This window comes from Balaenoptera physalus (assembly GCF_965194825.1).
Source record: "Balaenoptera physalus genome assembly, chromosome: 3".
In the NCBI taxonomy this organism is placed as follows: Eukaryota; Metazoa; Chordata; class Mammalia; order Artiodactyla; family Balaenopteridae; genus Balaenoptera; species Balaenoptera physalus.
In genome coordinates this window covers 148713187-148733948 of record NC_138890.1, presented here as the reverse complement: position 1 = coordinate 148733948, position 20762 = coordinate 148713187, and the positions used below count along the sequence as shown (strand labels likewise).

Genomic DNA, 20762 nt, shown 5'->3' with positions numbered 1-20762 from the left:
ATTCAAGGTCCCAGTAGGAAACAGGTAGCACTCACATAGGATAATTGATGAGTGGTTAAGAAAGGAACTGTTGGGCTTCCCTGGTGGCGCAGTGGTTGGGAGTCTGCCTGCCAATGCGGGGGACACGGGTTCGAGCCCTGGTCTGGGAAGATCCCGCGTGCCGCGGAGCGGCTGGGCCCGTGAGCCACAATTGCTGAGCCTGCGCGTCTGGAGCCTGTGCTCCGCAACAGGAGAGGCCGCAATGGTGAGAGGCCCGCGCACCGTGATGAGGAGTGGCCCCCACTTGCCGCAACTAGAGGAAGCCCTCGCACAGAAACGAAGACCTAACACAGCCATAAATAAATAAATAAAAATTTAAAAAAAAATAAAAAAAAAAAAAGAAAGGAACTGTTTATACACATGTGGTCAGATTAAACCAGCAAGGCTGGAAAAGCAGCCCTGGCTAGTAACAGTGGGAAATATTTCACCACCACCACTACCCACACCTGAAGAGGCAAGGAGAGAAATCAGTTACCAAAACCCAGAAAGAGCTGCAGCTGTAGCTTTGGAGGAGCTGGCCCACAGAGCTGTGAACTTCACAGAGGAAGTAGAGGAAGGCAGCCAAGTCATCCATAGAACAGCATGTCGTGTTCATCAGAGCACATTTATCAACATGCAGTAGTGGCCTGCAGTAGTGCTTTGTTGTCACGTGTGTCTGCAATTTCAATCCCCTGTTAATATCGTGTGCAATCCAGAGGTAATCCAGGAAGCCTCGGAGTAGAAAAAATATAAATATTACAGGGGGAAGAGGGTTAGTAACTCAGAGGGGCACATGAAGAGCTTCTGGGTTGCTGGCAGGAGATACGAGGAGGGATTTTGGGTCTCTGGCCAAGTTCTGTTTCTTCAGTATCAAAGTAAAAGGGGCATGTTCCATTTTAGTGAGGTTTTAGCAGGCTATACAATTACGGTATGTGTAGCTTTCTTTATATATGTTAAACTTCAATCAAAACTTCTGTATCTATACATACTTTTATGTTTTGTGTGTGTGTGTGTGTGTGTGTGCACGCTCGCGTGCGCATGCGTGTGAGTGTGCTAATTACTAATCCTGGTACTTTTATCTTTAGCAAAAGATATGGCTGTCCTGATCATTTTGATTGAGTTCTCCCTGGTCATAGGAGATAGCAGAATGAATAGCTTAGAAGCAAACACATAGATATTAAGAAAAGAAGATAAATATTAATAAATATTAGGGCTTAATAATGCGGGGCAAATATTTAGAGTCATAGCCTTGAATGCAGAGTTCAATAATTGAGGCTCTTAATGGTGATATCATGTCCTCAAGAGCAATTTAATTATGTAACATATACTGTTACTAAAACTGGGGAGATTTTAGAAACCTTCCACTATGATTGAACAATTCACTGCTTAAAGATGAACTTTACTTATTGTAAAGTTAAGTTACCCCAACAATGCTGAAAACAGAGGTATTATTGTAGTGCCTTTTAGGGAGGTTCTTCGGGTTAAGCCGTATTTAATCAGGAATTCCATTTAAACAAGTCACCACATTCCCAAGTCATTCCAGATGATCAGAGTTTCACCGTAATGTGTAATCACCTACAGAGTGGATTTTGACTGTAAAGAAACATTACACATAAACTGCTGCACAAATGCAGAAATAGTCGGTGTGACCAGAGCCAGATAAGCTTTAATTTATCATTTTAAAGAATGTTAGAGCCAGAGGGACCATCAGATATCATCTGAGTCAATCCCCACATTTTACTGTGGAGGAAATTTAGGCTCAGAGAGGTTAAACTGACTTCCCAAAGACACATAGCTGACGTATCGCTGATTTGCAACCAGGACTGACCTATCCCCAATTGCTGACCTGCCCACCTTTACTCAGCCTAGCTCTCCAGAACGGAGGTGCTGGGTCAAGCTGACTTGGGTTTGAATCGGTTTAGCTCTTGGATTTGCTAGTTGAGTGTGACCCTGGGCCCCAGTGACAGGTCCTGTCCTATGAAAAAATATTGCCTGGGTATTAATTCAGAGGTACCGACACCAAGGTGCCGCATGGCAAGTATCTTGAGAAGTTAAGTCCCTAAGATAGAACCGAGGGAGGAGGAGAGCTGGAAGGATCCTTAACCTCCTTCTATAGGAAGGAGGCTGTGAAGAGGGAAGACCTCTGCAGTGGAGACCTTCCTGGGGTTTTTGCCTTCTCAGCCTCTGGGCCTGAATGCCCAGTGGAACTGTGCTTTCCTTCTGCCTGCAGAAGTGCTCTTTACTCCGGGATCTGCGGGGATAATGGGTATGGCATTTGGATGTTATCCCTTTCTACTGGCAAGTCTAAACATGCTGAGCGTGGTTTGTACTACCCAGTGTCATGGAATTCTGATGCCTAGTTGTGGGCTTTCTTTAATGCTGTTTGCACCTGACTGAGTGTAGACACCTGCCGTCTAATGGAGACGGTGTTAGGACTCACCCCAAAAGGCTTTTATGAGAATGAAAAGAGATAATGTATTAAAGTGAGTAGTTGGCACACATTAGCCACTTAAAAGTTGTGTACAACTACTGTTATTCAGCTAGAACACAGCAATGGATTTGACCTTGATGCTGTTCAAGAACCTTGACCATTGTTTGACTTAGACAGATTTCCCTTCATAGAGTGTATTACTTAAAAATAATGGCTTTGGTGAAAACACTAGACAGCAGAAAAATGTTGATAAATTACTTCTTATTTAGGAATCCGATCTAGTTGGGACTCTGGCTATTCTTTCCTAAAGGGACAAGGAATGTAGTTGTGTCTTACTTTTTTTCAAGCTTTGTCTTTACGTTGGAAGACCTAAGATCTAGCTCCTAATCCATTACTTAATGAAAAGTGTCAATGAGCAAATTATCAGACCGCTTTGAGCCTCCGTTTCCTCCTCTTTAAAATGAGGTTGATAATAATACCTACTCACAAGACGGTTGTGGAGCTTAAGTGAGAGAAAGTGTACACAAAGAGGCAAAAACATGGTCAGAGATGAACTCTGAAGAGTGGAAGTCTTCAGGAGATTATGTTACCTCTTTTCCAGTTTTCATCTTGCTGCTACAAAAGGACACGTGGAATGCCTCAGGGTCATGGTTACGCATGGCGTGGATGTGACAGCCCAAGATACTGCCGGTATGTAGTCTTTTTCTCTTAAGTCAACAGGCCAGCCGGAAAGTAGGTATCACAAAGGTGATACATATTCATTGTGGAAAATGTACAATCTATACAGATAAGCCAAAAGAAGAACATAGAGTCTACTCCATTGACCAGGCTCTGACATGGCTTCATTATTCGTGCCTTTACAGGTGTTTCCATCTTATATGTGGTTAGTCAACTAGAGACTGTATGCTTTTTATCCCCCATTTAAAAATTTTATTTTCTAAGATTACATGTATGGACCAAGCACCTTTCCCTAATTTTTGTTTTTATGAATCATGGTATGAAGTGCTGAATGGAGTGAATTGTGTAGGCGCTCATTTTGTCAACTAGCTGCGTTGAGCTCTGTGGACAGAAGCCAGGATCCTAATGTGGACCAGCTGCCCATGGTCTGCACCCCTTACTGTGGTTTAGTGCATCTGAATCACCTGGGAACTGGAGGGGAGGAAGGGAGGGAGAGAAAGGGGCAAAGGAGAGGAAAGAAAAGGATAAATAGTACACACACACACACACACACACACACACACACACACACACACACACACACACACACACACACACACACACACACACACACACACGCGCTCTACCTTCTGAAATTCAGATTCCTGGACGGGAGGAAGGGAGGGAGAGAAAGGGGCAAAGGAGAGGAAAGAAAAGGATAAACAGTACACACACACACACACACAGCTCTACCTTCTGAAATTCAGATTCCATTGTCCGAACGTTTCCAGCCAATTGGTATTTTTTGTAAAGCTCCCAGGTGATTCTAATGTGAAGCCAGTGTTGATAGATGATGATCAAGGCAAATAGAAGAGGAAGTGTAGTCTTGTCTTTTATGAACGTTGTTTTACAGGAAGGAGTCCCTGGGGTCTCCAGCCTGGGATTCAGCCCCTGTTGGCCACACCAAAAGATCAAAGCAGCTACTGATGGCTTTTCATTTCTATATTGTACTTGAAAATCTGTCTTCTAATAGGCTTTTGGTGGTTTTTACTGGAACATAAAATCAGTCTATTTCATAGTCTTTATTTCGGCTTTTCATTAATCCGTAATGGACCACTTTCCCTTCCCCAAATCACTGACCCCTCACAGTAGTCATCTTGGGGGCAGATTAGTCGATCAGGTATTGTGAAAATATAATTATTTCAAAATATGGCTGGAACACTTGTGTTTTGGAATTGTTTTCATAAAGGCTGTGGCATTAAAAAGAAATAATCTCAGTGTTTGGGGACCTTTATTCTTTGAGAATAGATTTGTTTTTTTAGGACAGGCCAAGAGCCACTTGAAGTCAAGTCAGGTGAATGAGGTGTCAACCTGGTAAAACCATTTTTGGTCAAAAATGGTGAGTGATTGAAGTAACCGAATGATTTTCCTGAGCAGTGCCACAGAAAGCTCCAGAAAAATATTTTGAGAAATGGCAATACCAATAGAAGAAAGAATGGTTTCCCTAAGTGACCACCTTGAAGGAAACCCTAACTTATGTTGCTAATTAAAATCATCTTTAATCCCAAGACCCAGTTATTTTGTTTTTAAAGTTTATTGTTACTACTTTTAAAGTTGTATCACATACACTTAGAGCAGTATGAGTGGCTACAGTCCCCTTGATGAAACATATGTCCTCTTAAGTAGACAGGGTTTCTTCTCTAAGAAAATCATAATCTAGAAGAATTTTCTTAGAGTGAATATATTTGAGCTGTAATACAGTTTTGTTTAACTGCATTTGATGTTAAAAAAATAGATTAGACAGGAATCTGGTTATTTCCATCATAACCAAACATCTCTCCCCCATGTTTTTATTAAAGGGAAAAAATGTTTCTTTTATACATGCTCATTGTAGAAAATTTGGGAAATACAGAAAACTACCAAGAAGATAACCGGTGCTTCTACTCCAAGAAGAAAAAAATTTTACTGTTTAGCTATATTTCCTACCAGATTTTTCTGGCACATTTTTACATAGTTGAGATCACATTATATAATTAAATCCTGCCTTTAAAAAAAAAAAAAAAGATTACCATGACCATTTTCTGCACTAAAAGCTTTTAAGAAGCGTAGTTGTTTTGGCCATCTAACACCACGTGGGCAGAGTTTGTGTTTACTACCAGAGCCCTCACTCAGTTTCTGAGAGTCGGGGGAGTCGGGCAGTGAGACCTGGACACCCCAGCGCAGGTCCCTCTTCCTTGCCAGCTGAGATGGCAGTGCCCTCCAAGAAGCTGGAGGGGAGGACTTCCCTGGCGGTCCAATGGTTAAGACTGCGCTTCCACTGCAGGGAGCATGGGTTCAACCCCTGGTCGGGGAACTAAGATCCCATGTGCTGCAAGACGTGGCCAAAAAAAAAAAGAAGCTGGAGGGGACACTGCAGACTCATCCTGGATGCTTCTCTGGGCTGGTCAGTGGGAACTGCCACAGCCCATTTGTTTCAACTCTGATTGAAACTGGTAGAATCCACAGCACTTTGTAGCCCCAGAACATCGTCCAAACATCCCATGAGTTGGAAATGTCTCAGAGCTGCTGGTCACTTCCCTCCTTCCTGACGTTTTTAACAATGAGGTCAGCACTCTGGTCCTTGGGCTTATTGTTTTACTTTAGTCTGAGTGAGGCACTGACTTCTTGTGATTTCTTGAAAACATGCAAAGGGAACACAGGAACAAAAGAAGGAAAAGCAGCATGGATAAAATTGCATAGAGAGTCTGTTGTGTTATGTAGAACAACACTTCTCAAACTTTTTTCTGTTACAATGAACCAGATAAACGTGATGGCCTTTACTGCTCACATCCTTCCTGTCGGCTATATCACCCAGTTCCATCTCTCCCTCTCAAGAACACGTATCAGAATCCAAGGGAAGGACAAGGACGTTAATCACTGTGCTTTAGTGGTCGTCATTTGCCCAAAACATTTGACGAATGAATGAATTAAATGGCTCCACTCTCATAGGTGCTGTCTTTTCAGTAAACGTATCTGAAGTTTTGCCGTATTATTACTAAGATATAGTCGTCTTCAATCCCAACAGCCACTGAGAACTCGTATGAAAATCTGTTACCATAAATCCAACTGCCCTATAGAGTTTCTGAAAAAAACCTGCTTTCAAAATATATCATTACACTGACCCTTTTAATTCTTTTTATCCACAAAGTCTACAGGATGATTTTAAACTGGTGATTGGATTTAAGTTCAGAAGCAAAGGGTTTTTAGCATCTATTTCTTTATCAACTATCCTTCCACATAAAATGCTTGGAAGTCCGACCAGAGTATTTTTTTTTTTAATTTATTTTATTTTATTTTTATTTTTAGCTGCATTGGGTCTTCGTTGCTGTGTGCGGGCTTTCTCTAGTTGTGGAGAGCGGGGGCTACTCTTCGTTGTGGTGCGTGGGCTTCTCATTGCGGTGGCTTCTTCCGTTGCAGAGCACGGGCTCTAGAGCGCAGGCTCAGTAGTTGTGGCTCACGGGCTTAGCTGCTCCGCGGCATGTGGGATCCTCCCAGACCAGGGCTCAAACCCGTGTCCCCTGCACTGGCAGGCGGATTCTTAACCACTGTGCCGCCAGGGAAGCCCCTGACCAGAGACAAACACTCTTAGGAGCAGAACACTGTCAGAAGATAAGGCCTTGGGTATAGTACACTACGTCTCAATAATCATTTTAGATGGCCTTTGAGGCTTAGGTGAGATGATACGTGTGGGCATCTTAGCGCCCAGCACACAGTGAGTGCTCACTGCATTTGGCTCCTATTTTATGATGATTATTGCTACTTCATCCACATCACCTTTATTCTCTGTTACACATCAGGCTTTTGCAGACGTTTCACATCTTAAAAAAAAAAAAAAATTGTGATCATCACCAAGCCAAATACTCTCGTAGTACAAATCAGAAAAGAAATTCCAAAACTGGCAGAAGCTCATGACTCATGTTTTTGGTTTGGGGGGTTCCCCCCATTCCTTATTGCCTGTTTGCCAAACAACGCCATAGGCATATATATAGCAATCAGCTGGCAAAGTCCACACCTAAACCCATAGCGCTGACTCTGAACAGGGCCTGCGTAATTGTCCAGCACCTCTCGTTGCTTTGTTTGCTCTTGTTCTTCACTGATGTAGGAAGTGACATTTCTGTCTGTTTCTTTAGAAATCACTTCTCCCAGGTTTCTAGGCTTTTTTTTTTTTTTTTTTTTTTTGATGGCTGCAGTTAGCACCTGGGAGGATGAGATTGGATTAAACAGAAGCATTTACAGAAGATTGAAGAAGACCAAAGAATCTGAAGCATGAGCTTTCAGACTCCATTTATTAGCAAGCGTATGCATTTGACACAGTGTGATCCAGTGGCTTAAACAAGGTAGACTTTTCTGTCTCTCAGTTGAAAGTCCCAAATTGGTATGGCAGCTTGGCTCCACACCAAGGGACCCAGACTCCTGTTGCTCCACCATCCAGGGTGTTGCCTTGGTCCTAATGGCCCAGGATGGCTCCCCCTGAGTCTGCATCGCAGTCACAGTGGGCAGAAGGGCAAGCCCAGCCCACAGAGTGATCTGTGGCCACACCTGGCTTTAAGGGAAGCTGGGAATTCTGGGCAGCAAATTATCCAATTAAAAATATAGAAGGTTTTGCTGTAGAAGGAGGTGGAAACAGATTGAAGGATGATGTGCAATTTCCGTCACACTCCCATATCTTAAATTTTCCCTGATTACTTTGCACACAAAACTTCTTTTCTCATAGAAGAAGAGAGGCTTAGGAAAGTGAGAACTGAAGTATGGAAATACCATAATGCACAGAGGTCTCAGGAGGGGGACACTTGAGAACCCTTACTCTTTTCTAGGGTTTCAGGTGCTGGTTTAGCTTTTGTTTGGATTTCTGGGTGGCCCTCCATTCCATTATGCCCCTAATCCCACTCACATATGGCACCATGTGAAGACCCAGATGGTAATATTCATCTTAAAATTCAGGCACTTGAGAGAATGGGTCCATTTAAAAGGTTAATTGCAAATTATAGCCCACTAAGTGTATTTCGTATTTTCATTTGGATTAAAGGCAAACCAAGAAACGATTGTATGATTTATAGTCCTTTATTTGCTGTTCACGCACGTGTATGGGATGTCAGGAGGGCCGACCGTATACAGCTGATCAGCATGACCTGGCCATGAAAATATTTCAGATGATACACCCACACACAAAAAAATCTTTTGATCCTATATAAAACAATATACACGTCTACTTTGTGGAGATTAAGGGATAATTCAAAACTCTTTTTAATAGTAAGAATGGTTATTAGAAATCTCCTCTATATATGTATGTGTGTTTGTGTGAAACTGAATCACTTTGCTGTACACCAGAAGCTAACACAACATTGCAAATCAACTATACTTCAATAAAAAAAAGACAAATTGTTTTTAATGATTTTTTATTGAAATATAGTTGATTTACAATATTGTGGGGTCTTCTTTTTTTAACTTTTATTTTATATTGGGGTATAGTTGATTAACCATGTTGTGTTAGTTTCAGGCGTACAGCAAAGTGATTCAGTTATACTATACATGTATCTATTCTTTTTTTTTTTTTTTTTAAAGAAATTCACGTTCTTTTATTTATTTATTTATTTATTTATTTATGACTGTGTTGAGTCTTCGTTTCTGTGCGAGGGCTTTCTCTAGTTGCGGCAAGTGGGGACCACTCTTCATCACGGTGCGCTGGCCTCTCACCATCGCGGCCTCTCTTGTTGCGGAGCACAGGCTCCAGACGCGCAGGCTCAGTAATTGTGGCTCACGGGCCCAGCTGCTCCGTGGCATGTGGAATCTTCCCAGACCAGGGCTCGAACCCGTGTCCCCTGCATTGGCAGGCAGATTCTCAGCCACTGTGCCACCAGGGAAGCCCGTATCTATTCTTTTTAATAAATAAAATTTAAAAAAGGAAATACATCTTTTATACCCTGATCTCTCCCCTGGAACTATAACTAGGTGAATAGACTTCTGCTTCAATGATTAAAAACTTGATGTAAAGATAAGCATTTCTAAGAACAGTGTTGTTTAAATATATTTGAAGTTGTAAATAAGAAAGAAATTAATTTATACTTTTATTGTTTATATTCAGCATTCTGAAACTCTGGTTCTTAAATAGATATTTTAAACCTTATCTAGTCGAGTATCATTTAATTCTCTTTCTTTTTCTAAATGTCTCCATATTATAATCTGAAACTATAATTTCTCAAACTTCAGCCTTTTGGTGCTTGTTTGTCATGTCTTTGTGTCTTATGACCTCATCGGTTTAAAAATTTGTCACCTACACTTGAAGACTGTGTTCTCAGTCCCATCAGTAGTTCCTCCACTCCATGAGTGAGTTCTTCTCTGTTTCAGCAGCAATCTTAAATCACTGAATAAATGGTTGTTGTCTGAGGTAGGTTGGAGGATGGTGTTCATGGCTACAATGACTAGGTCATCCTTCTTAGACTCTTTCAATAACAGGATTCTTAAACCACCTGGAATAGCCCACAACTCTTGACTTATAAATAGCCCTGGTCTTTTCGCTTATAGAGTTCTGCTGAGATGCACTTGAATTAGGGTTGCCCTGTTATTTTCCTATAGGGAAGTTGCTTCCTGATATTCCAGACAGATCCACAGCTGAGTGGGGGCCAGACTTATGCACTGGCTCGTTTCAGTGAGGTTCTGTCACAAATATAATATATTCTCTTCAGAAAATGTTGCATTTGGAAAGAGAATTTTGTTTTAATGGTAGCAGGGAGAGACATCTCACTCCAGTGTCATGTTGTCCAGGGAATGATGCATCATTTGAATTTTGAGACATTTAAGTGAAAAATGCTTTTGTGCTCCTGCTTAGGAAAACACATCACAAGGCCAAGGAATAAGACAATTTTGTTTCTCTAGAAACACAGCGCTCACTTCCAGGTATGACTAGAACACTTGGAGTGAAAAATAAAAGCCTGTTATTTATTTTATGACGAATTGTTTAAATCTCCCTACCCTCTTGTCTTTGGAGAACTGTGCCTTTTTCCAGTGGGTGCTATTTATGTAGAAGAGCTTTTGTCCACGGGGTAGACAAAAGTTAAGGCATTGCATACACGACATAAACAGTCTTCTACTTACAATCAGGATGGGTTCCAGAAGTTCATCTGTAAGGCATTTGTTTAAAGCACAGAATGTGCTTGTCCTTAGCAACACTGGAATAAATGATGGTTGAGGGCCAGGCTAACCCACCAAAACCTATTTAACGCATAATGTAACTGAACTCACTATTGTGTGTTATACATCCTGAAAGGAGGGGGTCTCCTGCGGTAAAAGGAGGAAGGGGAAGAGAAGATCTTTGTCTTCCTGCTTCCAAGGGTCTCAGTCCCTCATCTCCTGACCTTCCTCATCCTCATCCATTTGGGAGGAGGTCACAGGGTTCCTTGCCTCAGTGTTCTACCCCCATCAATTAACTCCCCTCACACATACCCTGAAAATCTCTCTGCAGCCACTCAGAGAAGAAGGAATCTGATCTTTTGACCTCACACATGCTTTTGTGCAGCTCACTGTGGTCCTAAAACCCTCTAATTTTAAATATGGTATTTCCTAGCCATATGATAACCTAGTAATTAGTGGATTTCTGGTCAGTGTTATTATAAAGACTAATTCAGAAAGGAGAAATGGTATTTGGAGACTGGACCACCATATAATAGAAGCTGTTCCTCTAAGCCAGGGGTTCTCAACCGGGGGTGATTCCCACCCATCCAGGGGATATTTGGCAATGTCTGGGGACATTTCTGATTGTCCCAACTGGACGTCCAGTGGGTAGAGGCCAGAGATGCTACTCACCATCCTATAGTACATAGGACCACCTGACCAGCTTCAAATGTCAAGAGCAGTAAGGCTGAAAAACATGCTTTAAGCCTGTTATGGCTTAAAGTATGGGTTGCTTACAGGTGTTACATTGGGGGTATCTTGGTCAAACAGTTTACAAATGCAGGATTTAGGAGTTTCCTAGGTGTATTGGGTTGGCTGGCAGTGGTAACTTTGGTTCCCTCCCTCCAAATCCCCCTCCGCAGACATCTGTAGTGGACATACCCTCTAATTCCAATTAACAAATGTGTATCGAGAGCCTATTATGTGCCAGCAGTGCTGTAGGCTCTTGGGATATAGAGTTTATATTCTAGTGGGGAAAGAAGAGCAGTTAGACATAAGAGAGTGTGTGTGTGTGTGTGTGTGTGTGTGTGTGTGTGTGTAGGGAGAGAGGAGTGGGGTGGAAAGGGAGAGTTGAAGGTGCTGGGTGCTATGAAGGATAAAAGAATGAAGCAGGAAGTAGGGATAAAAGAGGTGGGGGAGGAACTGGAATTTTAAGTGGTGAGGTCAGGAAAGGTCTCATCCAGAAGACCATGTTTCAGTGGCATCCGAGGGAGGTAAGAGGGCAAGCTGGGTGGTTATCTTAGAGGAGGAGGGTCCAGGCCAAGCAAAGAGTAATTTGCCAGGGCCCTGGGGTGGGAACCTGCTGGTCTGGTAGGGCTGCCTCTAAGCCCCTCTTCCATAGAAACTCTATAGGCCCATTTGGTGGTAGCGGGGAGGGACCTGGGTATAGCATTAAAATTTCCTAAAGTAATCTGGCCACAGAAACATCAGAGAGTCTCACGTTGTTGTAATGTTCTGTGAAGGGAGCGTGAAGAGATGCTACTTTGCTAGTGTGTTGTTTTTATAACCCTTTTCCTTCTTCCATGTAAGAACTTGGGACATCTGAACTCCAGGTAATTTCCATACAGAGCTGGAGCACATTTGGGGGAGGGAGAAACGAGAGGTGGAAGTGGGGTTTCGTGCGGGCGTTTGGTGTGCCCCCTGCTGGCTCGCTGGCTGCCTTTGCTGGGTTCCTGGGCCAGTGGCAGTCGTGGCCTGGTGTGACTGTTACGGACGCGGGGCGTCTGGCACCCATGCTGACAGCTGAAAGCAGAGCTTCCAAGGTGCATACCAGGAGTCCACCGCAAGCTTCTAGCCCAGAGCTTGATTGTACCCCAGGAGGACAGCAGCTGGCATGGCCTCTGAACGTTATCCGGGGGACGGGATGCTCTGTGTTCTCCCCACTTCTGTCACACTGAACTTCGCAGAGAAGAAGTTGAGGCCTCATTCTCAAGAGGAACAATTCCGTCTTTGTCGGAGAACAATTTATTTCCTCATAGTTGTCTTCATTTCAGAGATAAGAGATTAAAAAAAATTTTTTTTTAATCCATTTAGGACACAGTGCTTTGCACCTTGCAGCCAAGAACAGCCACCATGAATGCATCAAGAAGCTCCTTCAGGTAAAGTGGAACAACAGAAAATTATAAATGCATCATTTTTAAAATTTGAAAGTAACCTTGTGTGTGAAAGAACAAACACATACACACATACTCCTTCAAATATTATCCCAGAACCTGGGTTTCCTAAGAAGCTTCATTATAGCCAAGGAGAAGATTATTTCCATAGCAGTTGCGCTGGTAGAGAAGAGGATCCTAATAAAAATTTGGAGTGTCTTTCTGGGATCCGGCCCTTTTCTCCGCTTTATTCAGCTCTTTTTTTCTTATTGGAAGGACTTGTACCCTTTACATAGTCAGCTTGAAAAAAAAATTTTCATGCTGTTGGAGATCCTTATAATACAGGATCTCCAGTATCCTAGTATTTATTCTCTCTCAGTCATTAGTAGAATGCAGCTTTTCTTTTTTTTTTTTTTTATTAATTAATTTATTTATTTATTTATTTTTGGCTGTGTTGGGTCTTCGTTTCTGTGCGAGGGCTTTCTCTAGCTGCGGCAAGCGGGGGCCACTCTTCATCACGGTGCGCGGGCCTCCCACTATCGTGGCCTCTCTTGTTGCGGAGCACAGGCTCCAGACGCGCAGACTCAGTAGTTGTGGCTCACGGGCCTAGTTGCTCCGCGGCATGTGGGATCCTCCCAGGCTAGGGCTCGAACCCGTGTCCGCTGCATTAGCAGGCAGATTCTCAACCACTGCGCCACCAGGGAAGCCCCAGCTTTTCTTGATAAGCAAAATTTCAACCACTGTTTCCTTGTATGTAACTTGATGAGCCTTTAGTTCTTAGCTTTTGTTCAAGTTCTTGGTTTTATTCTTCTTTATAATTTTAGGTCAACTCCCTGGTTTGATAACCTTGCCAGGAAGTTTATAATGATTGCTTCGGGTGACTTCCGTATATCTTTAAAGATGAATAGTTCGTGAAATCCCAATAGCAGTTTGCACAGTAACTTCCAGCTGTTGCCAGTCAAAATGCAAGCTGGCTGTTTTCAGGAACAGCACAGAGCAATAAAATATGTGTTTGGAGTAATGTCTGTTCTCTTGAGCTGTTGTCCTGGCCTTCCTGAGCATCATTTGGGACGCAGCATCTTGCTTTAATTTGGCTTTGCAATTCTAATGCAGCAATATGGGCACATTCTTCAACTTGTCCTGGTCTGTTGATCACACAGCTTCTTGTCTTGCATGACCTGATGCAAGCTACCACCAGTGCCAGCAATGCTTAACCTTAACAGGTCTTTGAAGTGAAATTCAAGAAACATAGGTCAACATCTGTGATGATGATGATGATGATTTTTTTTTTTTAAGGATTTATTGATTGATTGATTGCTATGTTGGGTCTTCGTTTCTGTGCTAGGGCTTTCTCTAGTTGCGGCAAGCGGGGGCCACCCCTCATTGCGGTGCGCGGGCCTCTCACTGTCGCGGTCTCTCTTGTTGCACAGCACAGGCTCCAGACGCGCAGGCTTAGTAGTTGTGGCGCACGGGCCTAGTTGCTCCGTGGCATGTGGGATCTTCCCAGACCAGGGCTCGAACCCGTGTCCCCTGCATCAGCAGGCAGATTCTCAACCACTGCGCCACCAGGGAAGCCCGATGATGATTTTTATTCTGAGACTCCTCTCTAAAGACAGTTACAATAGAACTTTTCTTCCCTGCCTCCACACCCATGGTCTTAACCTTAAATTTTTGTTTAACTTATTTGTATTTTAAATCTCCATTCCCATCCTAGCTTGGCTATCCAGACTTTGCATCTGGCTCTGATTTGAAGGAAGAATGAACTTGACAAGCTGGAAATCCTCATGGGCAAGGACCAGATATTCTAGCCTCTAATGTAATTTTATATCTGGTTATGCAAATGGATTGGTTTTTCCCTGGAATCTTTGAAGCCTTTAAACAGTTCCTTGTGCTGTTCTAAAATTAGGCCAAAACATGGTAAGCTGTAACGTGATCTCTATTCTTCTTACCACTGAAGGGCAGACAAACATTTCCAACATTGCCTGCTCTCCGCAAATTGTCTGAATTCTGCTCCTCTTTCTGGATAGTTGTTAAAACTGGAGGTTTTGACGGCCTCCTAATGGGCTGCTTACCTTGGGTCCTGCACCCCTCTGGTAACTGCTTCACTCCTCGTCTGGGCGACCCATGCCCTCCGTGATGGGGCCACTGCCATCTCGTGCGCCCCTCACCCTGCGCCCTCTCTCTCCGGCCTTTTGCTCTTACTATCTGTCTGCTGGAGAGACTTCCCTTCTCCAGTGGCTACCATTTCAAAGTTCCCACCTCCTTAAGGCAGTGGGCACAAAGAAAGCCTTGTGAGAGTCTTCAAATGAACTCTCCCCCTCCCCCGAGAGCCCACCACTCCCCCCCACTCTCTCTTGTAGCAAGTGGTCCCTGGGCACCATGCACCTTGTCAAGCAGTGAGTATTTACTCACAGAGCAGCCCCTATCCTGCTGGAGCTTGCCATCTGGTAAACGAAGACAGAAATACACATGACCGATTGCACATCACTGGGAAGAAAACTAACAGAGTATTGTGAGAGGGGAGTGAGGGGGGATGTTCAGGAAGGCCCCGGGGGGGAGGTGTTATTTAAGCTGAGAACCCAGCAGGGCAGAGAGCCAAGGGGAGAGCATTCCAAGCAGACAGAACAGCAAGTACAAAAGGCCTGAGGTAGGAAAGTCACTAACTAGCCGGGGAGGAAAGCAAGCCAGTGGGTGGGCTGGGGGCAAAGCGAATGAGGAGCAGAAAGAAGGGCCCAGGGGACTTCCCTAGCGGTCCAGTGGTTGAGACCCTGCGCTTCCACTGCAGGGGGCGTGGGTAATCTCTGGTCAGGGATTCCGCATGCCGTGCAGGGAGGCCACCAAAAAAAAAAAGAAGGGCCCAGGCTGCAGCCTTGTGTGTCACGGTGGGCAGACAGTGATTCCTCAAAGTACAGTGTGGAACTGTGGAGGACTTTGAAGTAAAGAACAACACTGCCAGTTTGGAAGTTCACTCGATTTGTGTAGAGAATTGACTAAAGAACTGAGGACAGCCAGGTGGCCCTCAAGGCTGTCCAGGTGAGCAGGTGTTGGCTCAGACCAGGTGGTGACAGTGGAGAAAGAGAGGAGAGTAGATTGGGGTGTGTTTTGGGGACAGAATTGACAGGACGTGGTGGTAGGTTAGACGTGGCAGGAGGAAGAGGAGAAGAAATCAAGGATGACTCAGTGGTTTCTGGCTCAGTGACTAGACCGATGGTAGCGCCGTTGACAGAGGCAGGGACGGCTCGGGAGGATCCGGCTGCGTGTCGGGGAGGGGAAACCAGAAGTGTTGGCTGTGCTGCGTTTCAGACGTCAGGCGGAAATGTGAAATAGGCTGTGGGTTGTCAAGCCGGGGGCTCAAGAGATGCCATCTGCTGTGTACAGGTATGAACACTGGCTGTAGCCCAGCCTGTCTGGCTTTGAATCCTGGCTCTGCCACTTACTGTGACCCGAGCAAATTACTAACTTCTTTGTACCTCAGTTTCCTCATCTGTAAATGGGGGTAATAACAGTATCTAACTAGGATTGTCAAGAGCCTTAAAACAATTCTTTGAATAGTGCCCGGCACATACTAATAGCCAATACTTACACACTAGTGTTGTCACTGTTAAGATATACACTCAGGAAGCAGTAGCTTCTAGATGGGATTTCGAGCCATGGGTGTGGGTGAGATCACCGAGGGAGAGAGCTTAGAGAAAGAACACCCAGGAGCCCCACAGTTTTATGTTTGGCTAAAGGGGCAGGCGTGGCCAGAGCAGCGGGGGGGGGGGGGGGGGGGGGGGAAGCAAGATCGGATGGGCCAGGCAGGGCTCTAGGGGCTGAGAGGAGAGAGTGTTTGGAGAAGAGGGAGGGTATTGCCGGGGAGAGGTGGGTAAGAGGAGGGCAAGCATGTTTGCTGTCGTTGGAAACACGAAGGTGGCTGGCCACCTGGATCAGGGCCATCCCTGTGGAGTCTTGAGGGCAGACGCCCAACTGCAGTGAGTCCAGGAATAAATGGGAGACGAGGAAGCATGGCTTGTGTGGGATAGTTCTTAACAGGAAGTTGGTTTTGTGATGGGGGATAGAGAATTAGGGCAGGAAATGGGGGGAAAGGTGGGATCAAGATGAGAAATCCTAGAGCATGTTTGTTAGCTGGTGGGGATGATCTGTTGGTGACAGAGTTGATGGAAGAGAGAGGGGACGGTCAAAGCAGCCAAGAGGTGACAGTTCACCTGTGTCATGATTACTTGGAGATGGGTCTCCCTCCCCATGAGACCCTGGGCCCCTGGAGCACAGCAGTTGGGACTTATTCATGTTTATTATACTTTTCTTAGGAAGTTGCATCATACCTTGCAGGAAAAGGATGAACTGAATAGAACTGAATTCTATTATACGCATTTATTGATTTTTCTCTTACAGTCTAAATGCCCAGCCGAAAGTATCGACAGCTCTGGGAAAACAGCTTTACATTATGCAGGTAATTTTCATTCTCTTATTTGTCTTCTTCTGCCATGAGAAACAGTAAGTGTTCGTTTTCCTTATTTAAGCCATTAACCTTACCATTGTTATTCCTGATGCCATTTTCTGTCATCCTTCCTAGACATCATTCCCATTTTCCTCAGTTTGCAAATTGTGTAGGGTTTTACGGAGGAAATACAGCTAGAATTCGTCAATCGCCTGCCAAACAACTAGTAAAAATTGTCCTGGTTATTATATTTTAATTAATGTGAGGTTCTTGTTTAAGAGATATTCATGAGCATTTGTAGATTTCAGGTAATGTGTGATACAGATTTTTTTTTACTTGGGAATCAAAAGGAACATCAATCAGTTTTATTTATCAACATTTGGTTTTACTATCTGTCACACAGTTTCAAGTGACGAAGACATTGGTACTGAAGTCCAGGATGATGAGATTTGCAAATTTCTTTTAGTGCTAGTTGTGGAAAAGCTAAGTCCCACGAGAAGCTAAACCAAAGGTTTGCCTAAAGGCAACAACTGGCAAGCACTGCCTTTAGGTCTGGTTGACACTGAAATTAAACAGTAATTTAAAACACCACTTACTTAACCATTCCGACCTCATTTCTCTTCAATGCAACGTATGCAAACTGGGTGGAAGGTGAACTTTTCCTTCATAGAAGTGTTTGATGCCCCTGGCTGTGAGAGTAGCTTTGTGATTGGCTGTGGTTTCTGTGTCTTCCTTCTCTCAGCTGCACAGGGCTGCCTTCAAGCTGTGCAGGTTCTTTGCGAGCACAAAAGCCCCATAAACCTCAAGGATTTGGTAAGTACCAGGTGACCACTAGAGGTGCAGATGGACACTGGTTTCTAGAGCACCATGGGCTACTTCTGGGAGTCACGAAGACCTTAGAGACCCAAGCATTTGGTAAAAGTCTGTTGCTTTCTGACCTAGATCCTCTTGTGCAAAACAGATTTAAGTATTATCCCAGTTGGTCCTTAAACCGTTATAAAACGTTTTGCAGCATGCACTTCCTGTGTTTGTTTCTAAGGATAGACACGTGGCTTACCATCAACCTAAATACTAATAAGGCTTAATTTCCTGATTTTTATAAATAAAAAGTAAGTCTAAATAGAAGTTCTATTTCTTTTTGCACCCCATATATTACCTTTGGTACTAGGGTTTTCCAATTTTAAAGACCACTTGTAGCCTATTTTGACCTTGCTGGGCTATTTTGAGAATAAACTGACATGCCTATTGCTCCTGATTATAGGGTTAAATTTCCTGCTGTAGCATGGGACTTGGCATGTGTAAGTTATACCTGATGGGGACATTGCGAAGTGAGCATTTAGAATCTGTAAATAAATTCACGCTCCCTGAATCTCGGTACTTTATAACCAGAAAGTATTATAACTTCACAGAGATAATTTTCTAGAAATTCTGAAGTTCGACTTTGAGTGGATACTTAATCTTTAAGCAGCAATTGTATTTTTAAATATCCCCATGTTAAAATAATTGGATATATTGTAACTTTTCTTTTCCTTTGCCTATTTGAATATGTCCACCTTAAAATTACTGTTGACCCCATTTGTGGGGTATGTTCAAGGCAAGAGCAGAATAAAAGCCTCTCTTTATGGTTTACATAATTTGAGTCAGACCCCGCTTCAAACTAAGATTCTGGAAATTGTCACCTATAAATTCTTCTAGTATTTTTTTTTCATTCGGTTCATGCTGTAATGTTGAGGTTCTTAATCCATTTTACATAGTTTGTATGAGTTGGGATCTAATTCTTTTTTCTAAAGGAATTGCCAATTGTTATAACATATTAAACAAATCATTCTTTCCATCAGTCCCTTTATCTAGTCATGTGTCAGTAATGAACAAATAAACTCTTAACATATGTTTCGATACCTAGTAAGATTATGAAAGGGTATGCTGAGAAGACAGTGGTGGCATGGCAGGATACTAGGATATGTGTAGTTCACTCAGAAGAAACTGCTTAGAGAGCGGTGGGACCTACTAATGCCATATGGAGACAACCCCTCATTTCTCCAGAACCACGGAGAACCATTTCTCAATAAACATGGTATACTTGCCTCGAGCCTTTACATACTTTGCGTTCCACTCTCTCTCACATCATAGTCGAGACAACAAGCGGCCCGAGAGACTGACTCCTGAGGAAAAGCCCACAGTCAGTGGGATTCCATAACAAGGGTAGTGTTAGGGTGTGACGTTGGCCTATTAGGGGGCAGACTACTTTGGTGGGTCAAATGTAAGACCAGCAGGACAAGTCAGGAATAAATGTAGAAGGAATAAGGACCTTTGCAGTTCCGGCATTTGGCATCTAAGTTAAAATCTTAATCTGAATTTGTCTCCTAGGATGGGAATATACCACTGCTTCTTGCAGTACAAAATGGCCACAGTGAGGTCTGTCGCTTTCTCCTGGATCATGGAGCAGATGTAAATTCCAGAGACAAAAATGGAAGGTACCGCAGAATTAGAAAGCATGTTATTTCAGTGATATCCACATTCTGAGAAGCTTTCAAAATATCACAGCTGTATTTTGGATCATTTGTTTTAAAGCAGTTTTAATTTCTTTCTTTTACTGATTTCTGCTTTTTTGGATAATTAAGAATCTGTTTTGACTTAAAAAATATTTTCCCCAGACCTCTGGGAGCATCATTGCTGACTGTGTCTGTGGTGAGATTATTAAATGCTAAAATGAATAGGCCGTTTCCTTTGCCTTTTCATGCAAAATAAAAGTAAACATATTGGTTGTTTTTTAAAAACAGTCTTAATAATGTTATGGGTTCTTTAAAAAACTTGATTTGAAAAAAAGGCAAGATTTGTGCCAATCGTATTAAATTCCATCATATTTAGAAGATTATGTCTGTGTTATTTGACCTAATATTTAATGTTCTGATTTAATCTGAAGTTTTATAAAACAGCAACCCAATTTTATTTTGATAGCATTCCATTTTGAATTTCCTAGAAAATTAAGTGTAGTACAGGTTTAATTGCACTTAGTCTTCTTTCCTCTGTTTTTAAGACACATGAAATGATTTCCTAGCAAAAAGTTTTCACATTTTGTGTACTAATTTTTTGTCTCCTCATTCCTTAGAACTGCTCTCATGCTGGCTTGTGAGATTGGCAGCTCTAACACTGTGGAAGCCTTAACTAAAAAGGGTGCAGACCTAAACCTTGTAGATTCTCTTGGACACAATGCCTTACATTATTCCAAACTCTCAGAAAATGCAGGAATTCAAAGCCTTCTATTATCAAAAATCTCTCAGGATGCTGGTATGTGAAAGAAAATAGCCAGTGTTGTTTTAAATTTATCCACTCCATTTTCCCCAAAGGTTAAAGGAATTTGTGCAATATATTTTATTATTCTTTTAAATATATTTCTGGAGAAAAATAGTGTTGAATATTGTGTATGTTGTGTGTATGTTGTGTGTATGGGTGTGTGTGTGTGTGTGTGTGTGTGTGTGTGTGTGTGTGTGTGTGTGTGTGTGTGTGTTTATATACCCCGCCACCCAAAGTGGATATGAGTCATTATGGTTCTTATAGTTTTTTTTTTTTCCCTCACTTTTCTTCTATAGATTCAAAGACACCAACAAAACCAAAGCAGGTATTTATCTTTGGGGATGGAGATTCTTTTTCATCATTGCCTGTGCGAGTTTGAACATGTTCTAATTAAACCACTCTGTGGTCCATTAGGAAAGTGATAAAGACTATGCTGAAACTACTTAAGGAGTAAAATATCTTTGGATTAAATGATTCATTGTAAGGTGGTAAATATTTTCTTAATGATTTACCCTATTTCCAAAGCATGTAACTTTAAACTTGCTACTTATATATTCATCTTTTTCTGAAATATACTAATATTTCCTACTGGTGTGAAAAGGTTTGATGTGATTTTAACTCTGAG

At 42.8% G+C, this 20762-nt stretch overlaps 1 protein-coding gene and 1 long non-coding RNA gene across 8 annotated transcripts in view; both read left to right on the top strand.

Moving 5' to 3' along the window:
- Positions 1-20762, top strand: part of RAI14 (retinoic acid induced 14) — a 149266-nt gene that overhangs the window by 112009 nt on the left and 16495 nt on the right. For 5 of the 7 annotated variants that reach the window (XM_082453706.1, XM_082453708.1, XM_082453709.1 and 2 more), the window contains 7 exons: positions 3051-3139; positions 12347-12411; positions 16798-16855; positions 17586-17656; positions 19211-19317; positions 19953-20131; positions 20434-20462. In XM_082453706.1, the coding sequence (XP_082309832.1) occupies positions 3051-3139; positions 12347-12411; positions 16798-16855; positions 17586-17656; positions 19211-19317; positions 19953-20131; positions 20434-20462 (598 nt within the window). The remainder of the gene's footprint in view (positions 1-3050; positions 3140-12346; positions 12412-16797; positions 16856-17585; positions 17657-19210; positions 19318-19952; positions 20132-20433; positions 20463-20762) is intronic. The other 2 variants (XM_082453710.1, XM_082453711.1) reach the window with 1 other exon arrangement.
- Positions 12421-15258, top strand: LOC309656916. Its single transcript, XR_014261610.1, has 2 exons — positions 12421-12790; positions 13107-15258. It is a non-coding gene; the product is annotated as an uncharacterized lncRNA (long non-coding RNA).